This window comes from Sinocyclocheilus grahami, unplaced genomic scaffold (assembly GCF_001515645.1).
Source record: "Sinocyclocheilus grahami isolate Dianchi unplaced genomic scaffold, SAMN03320097.WGS_v1.1 scaffold128.1, whole genome shotgun sequence".
Lineage (NCBI taxonomy): Eukaryota > Metazoa > Chordata > Actinopteri > Cypriniformes > Cyprinidae > Sinocyclocheilus > Sinocyclocheilus grahami.
This window is the reverse complement of record NW_015505307.1, coordinates 1286497-1298659: the sequence shown is the minus strand read 5'-3', so window position 1 is coordinate 1298659 and position 12163 is coordinate 1286497. Positions and strand designations below refer to the sequence as shown.

The 12163-nt window shown below is 34.3% G+C and overlaps 1 protein-coding gene across 1 annotated transcript in view; it reads left to right on the top strand.

The window, feature by feature from the left end:
• The first annotated feature begins 1727 nt into the window (after positions 1-1727).
• Positions 1728-12163, top strand: part of LOC107590492 (terminal uridylyltransferase 4-like) — a 39271-nt gene continuing 28835 nt past the window's right edge. Inside the window, exons 1-9 of the mRNA XM_016279245.1 lie at positions 1728-2204; positions 4664-4800; positions 7136-7252; positions 8127-8304; positions 8427-8515; positions 8606-8657; positions 9837-9906; positions 10028-10154; positions 10240-10359. Of these exons, the coding sequence (XP_016134731.1) occupies positions 1790-2204; positions 4664-4800; positions 7136-7252; positions 8127-8304; positions 8427-8515; positions 8606-8657; positions 9837-9906; positions 10028-10154; positions 10240-10359 (1305 nt within the window). The 5' untranslated portion in view covers positions 1728-1789. The remainder of the gene's footprint in view (positions 2205-4663; positions 4801-7135; positions 7253-8126; positions 8305-8426; positions 8516-8605; positions 8658-9836; positions 9907-10027; positions 10155-10239; positions 10360-12163) is intronic.

Sequence of the window (12163 nt, the reverse complement as noted above, 5' to 3'; positions counted from 1 at the left end):
TTCACAATCTAATTTAAGATGGTTAAAAGGATACCCAAAAAAAAAAATTAGCCCATGATTTACTCACCCTCAAGCCATCCTAGGTGTATATGACTTTCTTCTTTCAGACGAATCCAATCGGAGTTACATTAAAAATTGTCCTGGCTCTTCCCAACTTTATAATGGCAGTGGACAGGTGTTTCAGTTCAACAGTCCAAAAGAAGTCCAATAAACCACATCCATCCATAATAAAAAGTGCTCCACACGGCTCTTAGGGGTGAATAAAGGCCTTCTGTGGCGAGTCGATGCGTTTTTGTAAGAAAAATATCCATATTTGTATCCATAACTGTTTAGCATGCCTAGCAACAAGCATGTCACTGAACAACTAGCCTTAAACAATGATCAATATTTGCCAATACCCTGATAGATTTAAAGGGATAGTTCATCCAAAAATGAAAATGTGAGGTTTATCTGCTTACCCCCAGGGCATTCAAGATGTAGTTGACTTTGTTTCTTCAGTAGAACACAAATTATGATTTTTAAGTCCAACCGTTGCAGTCTATCAGTCGTATACTGCATGGCAATGGTAACAAAATCTATGAGAGTAAAAAAAACATGCACAGACAAATCCAAATTAAACCCTGCGGCTCGTGACGACACATTGATGTCCTAAGACACGAAACGATCAGTTTGTGCCAGAAACCGAACAGTTTTTTATATCATTTTTTAAATTTTGTCCAACTTCCTTGAACGTGCGTGAGGTGTGTACATGCTCTGGCGTAGTTTACGTTAATAGGTGTGTTGATATCCAGCCGAAGAGCAATCAACCATAACTTCAGGCGAGCAGGCTCAGAAGTTGGGAATACGTGGAAAGTCACCTCTCCCGAATGAGTTCGCTCAAGAGAACGTAATCTTTTAGTTTTAAGTCGGTTTGAACAATCCGGATAATCCTAAAGATAATCGGAATTTTAAAGGTTTGCTTTTATTTGTGTACATTCACAATAAAAACAAATCTTTGTGCTTTTGTAAAATAAACCTAAAGAAAAATAGGATGCTGCTTTCTGCCGTCTGGTTTCCTTTCGCGCAGCATAACAATGAACTGAAACTCTGCATACTAGGCTACTTGTTGCACAGTTTTTCTTTTGTTTTCTTAATTTATTATTTAAGTAAAAATATATTTCTCGTATAGGCCTATTTGTCGTTATATATATATATGCCTATAGCCTAGCTTTATTATGTTTTTCTCCACTCGCAGAAGCGCTGCAGGTACGTGATGTGATATGAAGACGTGATTATGTAAAATGAATCCCCGGGAAACAAATGTTAGTTTTTTTTTTACGGGTCACAGACACGTATCCTTTCTAATTTAATTCAATTCGAATTTAAAATAATCTTGGCGGTTAACGGTTAATAATCGGTTAACGAGCGTCAGTTGTCGGTTAGGAAAAATAACCGAAATGAACATCCCTAGTATATATGTATGCTTTTTTTGACTCTCTCTTTGCCTGTCTAAATGTAATATTTCCATATTATTTAATTAGAATAAAATTAATATATGTAATTGTATAAATAATATTTCCGAGGTCATGACTAGATGCCACTCATTGAATTAAACGTGTAAAATGTAGCAAGTACTAAGCTAGTATTCACTTCCCAATATTGGCAGATTCTTCCTGATTTCTTCAACTTTCCATGCACAAATATTTTTGGATCCCCACAATCTGATTCTGTCATGTTTCCGCTCCAGAAACCTTCAACCCAGAGCCCTTCAGGCTTTTCTTCAGTCTCGTCCGGAGAGCAGTAGAGTGGCATGGAGGACCCCAAAAGCCCCGTGAAAGTGGTCAAAACTTCCCGCTCGAGCGGGTGCATGACGCCGTCCTCCAAACCCCAGCGGGAGAGCACCAAAGTCCCGAGCCGAAGCAAAGACTCCGTCCCCAGGGCGAAAGGGGAGATCCAGGGCGGCCCCAGCGCTTTCAGGACCCGCACCGGCAGTCCTCAGGAGCCGGGGAAGGGCAAAGCCCGCAGGCTGACGGGCAGAACTAACTCTGGCGAGAGGGGGAAAGGGAAGCCCCAGCCGAGTGAAGGCCGTCAGCAAAACCAGGAGAACAAAACTCTGGTTCGAAACAGTGGACCGGTCAAAGATGGAGGAGCACCACCGCTGACCAGTACAGCAGAGGAGATCTCAACACACGACAACACCATCACCGCTAAAGACAAGATACCCGGTGAGAAACAGGCATTCACAATCTAATTTAAGATGGTTAAAAGGATACCCAAAAAAAAAAATTAGCCCATGATTTACTCACCCTCAAGCCATCCTAGGTGTATATGACTTTCTTCTTTCAGACGAATCCAATCGGAGTTACATTAAAAATTGTCCTGGCTCTTCCCAACTTTATAATGGCAGTGGACAGGTGTTTCAGTTCAACAGTCCAAAAGAAGTCCAATAAACCACATCCATCCATAATAAAAAGTGCTCCACACGGCTCTTAGGGGTGAATAAAGGCCTTCTGTGGCGAGTCGATGCGTTTTTGTAAGAAAAATATCCATATTTGTATCCATAACTGTTTAGCATGCCTAGCAACAAGCATGTCACTGAACAACTAGCCTTAAACAATGATCAATATTTGCCAATACCCTGATAGATTTAAAGGGATAGTTCATCCAAAAATGAAAATGTGATGTTTATCTGCTTACCCCCAGGACATCCAAGATGTAGGTGACTTTGTTTCTTCAGTAGAACACAAATTATGATTTTTAAGTCCAACCGTTGCAGTCTATCAGTCGTATACTGCATGGCAATGGTAACAAAATCTATGAGAGTAAAAAAAACATGCACAGACAAATCCAAATTAAACCCTGCGGCTCGTGACGACACATTGATGTCCTAAGACACGAAACGATCAGTTTGTGCCAGAAACCGAACAGTTTTTTATATCATTTTTTAAATTTTGTCCAACTTCCTTGAACGTGCGTGAGGTGTGTACATGCTCTGGCGTAGTTTACGTTAATAGGTGTGTTGATATCCAGCCGAAGAGCAATCAACCATAACTTCAGGCGAGCAGGCTCAGAAGTTGGGAATACGTGGAAAGTCACCTCTCCCGAATGAGTTCGCTCAAGAGAACGTAATCTTTTAGTTTTAAGTCGGTTTGAACAATCCGGATAAGCACAAGTAAGTACCATTTTGATTAGCCATATTAGGCCTGGGTGATAAAACGGTATCGATATTTATCGACGGTACAGCCTCTTCGATTGTGAATTAAAATTAATCAAATTTAAAATGAACATTTGCATTTGAATGCAAAAATAGTACAATCAAAAGTTTGATGTGCGTCAGGGAGCGTCATCAGTGGAGCACGAGATGCGGTGATGAGGATGTAAGTGACGTTGTTGCATTGTAATGTTTTGTTTGTCTAGCCCACAAGACGCACAGTTGCTGTATTCATTCAAAATATTAGAGAACTGTAGTAGCTCAATGCGTAGAAGATCTAGATTAGGTTAAAACCAAAAGCAAGCCATTTACACAACGCATATTCAGCACATTTTTTAGACGGACAAATATGACTGCTGCACTCGCGTCTCACAGAAGAGATGTATAGAAAGCCATGCACAGTTAAAACAGTTTATACTTTTAGAAAACACGTCACGGATTTGTGGAGGTTTATTCCTTTTCACTCTGTCTCTTATGTTTTTAAATGCAAATTTAAGGGCGATACGGCTGTTTGTATTAAGCAATGCATAAATACATGATGCTGTTTTGTTCATAATTGTTTATGCAATTTACGAAATTGTTTGATTTATGAGTTAATTTCGACGTAATGCACGTTTTTTATAGACCGTTATTTCGTTTGCATTGGCAATTTAATGTGCTGCATTATTTTGCTCATGTGGCCTCGGGAGACAAGCCAAAAGTTTCCTTCAGACCTATTTAATCTGCATATAAAACATTAGAAAATTTGATATTTTTATTTTGTGTTTGACTGTTAAAACAAAAAATATTTGTTGTTTGTCTCAATAAATTGGGTTAATTTAAAAATACAGTGGTTAAATGTAAAAAAAAAATTCTATTGCTCTTTGTTTTAAAAAAGGTTATTAAAAATGTCAATAATTATTGATACCGGACGATATGAAACATTATATCGGTGATACATTTTTTTTTAGCTATATCGCCCAGCCCTAATATATACATGCGCATATATATATATATATATATATACACACACACAATTATTTTGCTCATGTGGCCTCGGGAGACAAGCCAAAAGTTTCCTTCAGACCTATTTAATCTGCATATAAAACATTAGAAAATTTGATATTTTTATTTTGTGTTTGACTGTTAAAACAAAAAATATTTGTTGTTTGTCTCAATAAATTGGGTTAATTTAAAAATACAGTGGTTAAATGTAAAAAAAAAATTCTATTGCTCTTTGTTTTAAAAAAGGTTATTAAAAATGTCAATAATTATTGATACCGGACGATATGAAACATTATATCGGTGATACATTTTTTTTTAGCTATATCGCCCAGCCCTAATATATACATGCGCATATATATATATATATATATATACACACACACACACACACATACACACACATATATAAGATATTTTAGGTTTTTTGGCACAGACAGGGTGTGGTTATCTCATTGGTTATGTTTTGGTGTCTGTTTCTTTAAATCTCAGGTGTGGAGGCGGGCAGACAGAGAGGCGAGGTCACGGCAGAAGTTGTGGAGGTTGGAAACCTGACCTCTGACCAGCAGCTGGGACTCAAACAGGCAGAGGAGAGACTCCAGAGGGACTACATCCACCGGCTGCTCAAGGTAAGACACGTCCTGCACACAAACACTGCATGGATATTTAATCAGGAACTAGTACTGTTATACTTGTTTGTTCACAGTGTCTGACGGTGTTTGTGATAATGTAGATTACTACAGAAGATCATTTTGACTAGTTCAACCCTACTTATCAGGTTTTGTAATGTAAAGGTCATGGATACTGAAGTGTTTTAAAGGTGTAGCAACAAGACTTGAACATTTATATGTGTTATACAGAATAATTAGTTTGCCCTGTCAGTGTACAGATAACTGCTGTGAATTGTAATGAAGCTGGTAACTTTCACATTAAAGTATGCATGCATTTATTTATTTACTATTTTGTTTATGTATGCTTTTATTTATCTATGGTTTTATTTATTTGTGGTTATATTATTGAAGTTCTATTGTACAGTTAACTCCTTTTTAAACTTTCACGTTAAAGTATTTATTTATTTAGTTGCATAAATACAACAGTAAATAAATATTTAAGTATGTTTTTATTTATTTGTGGTTTTATTATTAGTTTTTTTTATTTACCTATCTATGGTTTTATTTAAAGGTTTGTTAATTTTTTTATATACAGTTTTAATTATGTATGCTTTTATTTATTTATCTATGATTTTTGTCATAGTTTTTTCTGATTTTTTTGACAGATTTGTTTCTCTGTCTATAGTTTTATTTAGTTAAGTTTTATTTATTAATTTATTTGTCTTTATTTATTTATTTGTAGTTTATATATTTATTTATCTCAGGGTTTATTTGTGTTTTTTATGGCATTATTTATGGTTATATTTATTTATTTGTATTTTATATATTATTTAATTTTACAGGATTACTTTAATTATATTCAAGGTTTTTTACTTTTATTTATTTTTTTTTTTTATTTTACATTTTTACTGCTGTGTTTAAACAAGACTTGAACATTTATATGTGTTATACAGAATAATTAGTTTGCCCTGTCAGTGTACAGATAACTGCTGTGAATTGTAATGAAGCTGGTAACTTTCACATTAAAGTATGCATGCATTTATTTATTTACTATTTTGTTTATGTATGCTTTTATTTATCTATGGTTTTATTTATTTGTGGTTATATTATTATTATTTTATTGTACAGTTAACTCCTTTTTAAACTTTCACGTTAAAGTATTTATTTATTTAGTTGCATAAATACAACAGTAAATAAATATTTAAGTATGTTTTTATTTATTTGTGGTTTTATTATTAGTTTTTTTTATTTACCTATCTATGGTTTTATTTAAAGGTTTGTTTATTTTTTTATATACAGTTTTAATTATGTATGCTTTTATTTATTTATCTATGATTTTTGTCATAGTTTTTTTCAGATTTTTTGACAGATTTGTTTATCTGTCTATGGTTTTATTTAGTTAAGTTTTATTTATTAATTTATTTGTCTTTATTTATTTATTTATTTGTAGTTTATATATTTATTTATCTCAGGGTTTATTTGTGTTTTTTATGGCATTATTTATGGTTATATTTATTTATTTGTATTTTATATATTATTTAATTTTACAGGATTACTTTAATTATATTCAAGGTTTTTTACTTTTATTTTTTATTTTTTTTTATTTTACATTTTTACTGCTGTGTTTAGGATTAATTTTGTGCCAAACAATTATGAGTCTCTTTAGTTCATATTTGCTTTAACTTTTGCTGAATAGTTCAACTCTAATGCTGATCTAACTGTCCCGAATATCAGTATAAGTGTTGCATGTTTTCACACTCACTAGCTAATTTGGCTTTTAAATGATGGTGAAAAGTGCCTCGTTAATCAAATCCGAGTCATTGAGTGCCTCGTGATTTCTCCCGATAGCACGTCATGCTCTCCACAATCGGCAAAAATCGGTATCGGCGGGTCACATTTACAGAAAAAAATCGTTGCAAGCTTACCAGTGTTTTCAGAAAGCCAGCGCTTTTATCCACAGTGGAGAGAGAGCGCGTGCACATGGCTACCAGGTTGACAAAAATAAGTAACACACTTAGCAGATATTTCTGTATTGCACAAGTGTGAAGCACTGTTTCGGGGATTACGTCTCTTTATATCAGGCATGTGTTTTCCTTATATGTGTTCCTCTGCGGCCAGATTAAACCTTGTTGTAGCCTATATATTATACTCTTCATTATTTTGTAGAAACCTTGCACTTTTCCACTCCATTTAAACGCTGTTCTTGTATTCAAATTAAGCGCGGTCCACTGCTGTGCACGTACTGCGGAATCGATACCCGCGTCATCAAGTAATATGTGACGATACATCATCGTATCGATCTATCAAACACAGCCCTAGTGATTGCTTTCTCTTTCGTTGTGTATTTCCACAGCCGTCACCGGAGTACCCGAATTTCCAGTATCTATGCAAACTGTGTTCAGTCCACGTGGAGAACATCCAGGGTGCTCACAAGCACATTAAAGAGAAACGTCACAAGAAGAACATCACGGTGAGGGCTTCCTTCTGTGCTGGTTTTTCTGTGTTCTATAAAATCCACAGTGACTTTAAGCTTAGAGTAGGTTTTTCTGTGCTAGTTTCTGTTGCCAAACTTTTATGTCAGCCGATATCTACGTGAAGTGTCCTCTGATATTTTAATTAATATTTCAGTCATTTATTGATACATTCGCATGTTCTCAGCGGTTGATTAATGGTCACATGACATGCATATAAATAGATAAAATATTTAATCTTTTTTTAGTTAGTGTTTGATCTTGTAGACTCAAACCTTTTTTTTTTTGTTGTGATAGTGTCTCAGTCCACATTACATTCACACTGGGGTTTTAGGAATCCAGCCAGTGTTATTTTAGTATTTTGAGTATTTTATTGAGATGCTATTGCAGTTTTTATTAATATTATTTTTTCCTTTCATTTTCATTTTTGTTGAAGTTTTAGTTATTTAGTTATATTTTTGCCTTTTGACATTTTGATAAAAAAAAAATTTATTATGTCTATATAGTTTGTATTATTTTATTTTATTTCAGTTTAGTTATATTTATTTAGTACATCAAGTTAAACTAAATGAAAATGAGAAATGTTGCCTTGGCAAAATGTGTGTTTTTAAAAAATATATTTTATTTTATTTCAAGTAATGTTTTTATGGTTTTAGTTTATTTAACTATAATAACTCTGAACCAAACCGCTGAAATGCTGTAATGTTCTACCCACAAAATGTTTTGGAAATTATATAAATTATGTTATCAGGCTTGCTAAAGAATGCTGCATGTCACTGTTAGCATGCTAAAACCCTCTCAGGAAAGATGTTATAGCTAAATATTGGATTTGACTCATTTCTATTGTTTTTTCTTGTTTATGTACGTTTGCAGGAGAAGCAGGAGGAGAATGAGTTGCGAGCGCTACCGGGTCCCTCTCCGGCCCAGTTGAGAGCGCTAGACTCAGCCGTGCTGGAAGCGGCAGAGGTGCATGGCATCTCAGAGGAAGACTTCGCGCTGAGGCAAGCCGTGGTGCTCAGGATGGAGGGGATTATACTCAAACAACTCACAGGTACACTGCTTGGGTAAAAGCTTGCACTAAACGTAAGTAAACTTAATGTAAAAACGAAAAAGTCAAGAAAGAGTCTCTTCCGGTCTGCTGAATGTTTAAATTCTTCACTCATCGTTTCTTAGCGTGCTCTCTCCGTCTGTACGGCTCCTGTCTCACCCGCTTCGCCTTCAAAACGAGTGACGTCAACATCGACGTCTCTTATCCCTCCTCTGTGAGTCTGAGCAGACGTTCACCAGCTGCTTCTGTGGATACGTGTCAGTGAGTTTTACTGTGTTGTTATTAACTCGTTTGTGTTGTGCAGATGACTCAGCCTGATGTGCTGATCCAGGTGCTGGAGATCCTCAAGAACAGCGGTAAGTTTCACTTTAATTCAACCACAAACCATTATAATCCTATACTATGTTTAAATGGACTGGTCAATCAGTTTGTTGTTGTCTGAAAAAAATACAACTCAAATGTTTTGGCTTCCTAATGATGAATTGATATCAAATGTAATGCTAAACAGATTTTCATTAAAAATGAGGGTTGTCAAAATACATTTTTGAGTTAATTACTTATACCGATTAATTAATCAAATTAATTTGATATATTGATAGTGACTCTATCTAGTCTTGGCAACTAATACACTTTAAAAAGTCATGGAAAACTTAATATAAATGAAAAAAAAAAATCTGTTATTTATAGCAAATACAATTTTACATTTAAATATTTATTGTTTAAAATGAGTTGGACAAACTTTTGACTAATAAATAATAATAAAATAAAACAATAATACAGTTTATCATATTGTATTATCTTGTTAAAAATTACTTAATATTATGTATTTTATACTTGTATTTTATATTTATATAAAAAAAATATATATATACATGCATACATAAGCACACACACACGTATACATGTGTATGTAACTTAAAACTAACAAAAATGTAAAATTAGTAAATATATGTAATGTAGTTTATTATTATTTAATATTGTTTACAATTTTATGCATTGTACATTTTAATATTATTTATATAAATAAAAATATATATGTATTTTATGAAATATTTTTATATTATAAATGCGTATCTAACTTCAAAATAACAACAAAAAAAACTGAAAGGGGAAAATAACAAAAAAAGTTCAATTACTAAATATATAAAACAGTATAAAATATTATTTAAAAATGGTATACATTTTACCTTTTAATATTTTGTGTATAAAATATTCATATAAAACTTTGACACAAAAAATATGGGAAAAATAACTAACATTTAAAATGTTACTAAATATAAAATAAATATAGAAAAACAGTAGTCAAAAGTTTCTATGAGTCCAAAATTATAAATATAAAGTTTTATTTGCTAATGTTTGTGCTTATATGAGTCTACAATACTCATTTCAGTGATTTAAGACTTTAGATCAGAAGGTTTGTAATATAAATATGCTTCACTGGACTGTTTTCCAGCTCTAACAGCTGAAAGTTGATAAATGCACCAGACATGAGTTTGGAGAGCTCAGATTAACTGGAGTTTGGCTTTTGTTTCCAGTGGAGTTTGCTGAGGTGGAGTCAGATTTTCATGCCAAAGTCCCTGTTGTTTTCTGCAGAGATGTGGCCAGGTCAGTTTAATGTCGACAATAAAACGCTTCTGTAAATAGTCATTGCACACAGAGAATAAACATTTGAAGACATCAGTAATAGCCTGTCATAGCTGATAGGAGGTGTTTGTTGTCTCTGCAGTGGGTTAATGTGCAAAGTGAGCGCAGGAAATGATGTCGCGTACCTCACCACCAATCACCTTGCAGCTCTGGCCAGACTGGAGCCGAGGCTCGTGCCTTTGGTTCTGGCCTTCCGTCACTGGGCCAATGTATGTATGACTCGCTGTCACATTTTCCAGACATTACAGTAACCATCCTCACCGAGGTGTAACACGATTGTGTGTTTATCTGTAGCTGTGCCACATCGACTGTCAGGCGGAGGGAGGAATCCCGTCCTACTCGCTGTCTCTGATGGTCATATTCTTCCTGCAACAGAGAGCCAAGCCCATCCTGCCTGTTTATCTAGGAAACTGGGTATGAACTCATGTTCTGTTGAACCTCAAATGGATAGCTCCTAAATAGCATATAATCAATATATTGAATTTAAAAACCTACTGTTTTCTGTTCCAGAAGCTGTTTAGAATATTATGTGTAGTATTATGTTATCATGGCAACAGCATATTCACACATAAGGTGCACATTTAACTCTCACCTGGATATTTGCTACTCATCAAAACCCTTTGTCAACAAGCATTTTCATTAGTAATTATTATTTTTTTTTTATATTACTTGAGAAACATTTACTTTCTATTATGTTTTTTTTTTCTCCATTCACTATAGTACTGTGCTGTTAAATGTATTATCTGTTCATTTAATTTTTTTATATTAATTTTTCACAGTACAAATCAATTAGAAAATGTATTTAAATAATAATTATTTACTGAATAAATTGTTTTTAAAAATTGATTTAAATAAATGATACATCTAACAGCGCAGTACTATAGCGAGTTGGGGAAAGAACATCATTGTAAGATAATAGAAACTAAATATTCAAATAATATACATTTATAATGATGATTATTTTCAGAATAAATTGATTCAAGGAACTGATTTAATTAGACAAATAATACATCTAACAGCACAGTACTATAGAGAGTTGAAAAAAAAACATAATTGCAAGATAATATACAGGTGCATCTCAATAAATTAGAATGTCATGGAAAAGTTCATTTATTTCAGTAATTCAACTCAAATTGTGAAACTCGTGTATTAAATAAATTCAATGCACACAGACTGAAGTAGTTTAAGTCTTTGGTTCTTTTAATTGTGATGATTTTGGCTCACATTTAACAAAAACCCACCAATTCACTATATGATGCGTCTCTGCTGTTGGTTGTAATATTGGTGAAGTAAATCCACACTTTGCTGAAGAAGCGTTAGCAAACTCTTGAGCAGCAACAACAGTTCCATATACTCCGCCATTGTTGTGTATGTTTGGTTGCGCTTGCCTTTAAAATCGATACGTACTGCGCATGTCTACATGCCTAACACGTACTACGCATGCGCATGACATCACCGTTTTCAAAGATTCACATATTGGGTTTACACGGAAACGATAACTGTGCCGTTTTCAAAAACTTCAGAAATATGCGTTTTCAGTCCCCAAAATGTCACCGTCATGTAAACGAACAGTCAAAATGCATAAAAAGTTTCCCGTTTTTGGCTGAAAACGTTGTCGTGTAAACGGCCCATAAGCCATCCCAGATGCATATAAGGTTTTTGACAACCTTTTAGACAACTTTTAATTTTTTTTGACAGAGTCGATGCTTCAACACAAAGCAAACATGACTTTAATCCATACGACCAGTTGAGGACTCAATGTTCTCTGAAGCAAAACAATACATGTATGTGACAAAAACACTAATATTTACTAACTTTTTGCTTCCATAACTGGGGTTGTATGGATTACCATCAAGTTCAATTTGTGTGGTTTTTGAAGTGCCAACTTTGGTGATCCCATACACTTGCATTATATAGACTCACTATTCATCGGTTGAAAGAAAATCATACACATCTGGAATGGGTAAATGATGAGAGAATTTTCATTTTTGTGTGAAGTATCCCTTCAATCATCTGTTTAACACTGTGTACTCACTCAGGGATGGTTATAGAGCTGCAAACTATTCATGAACTCATTCTGCATGTCGTCAATGTCATCAGTGGTCTCAATGGGAATACTTGGTGGGTTCAGGACGGGTGAGCATGGCATATTCTCATATTGATATGTATGGTCAACGTACAATCGAAAGTCCCCATAACCCCCTACAGCTCCGTGGAG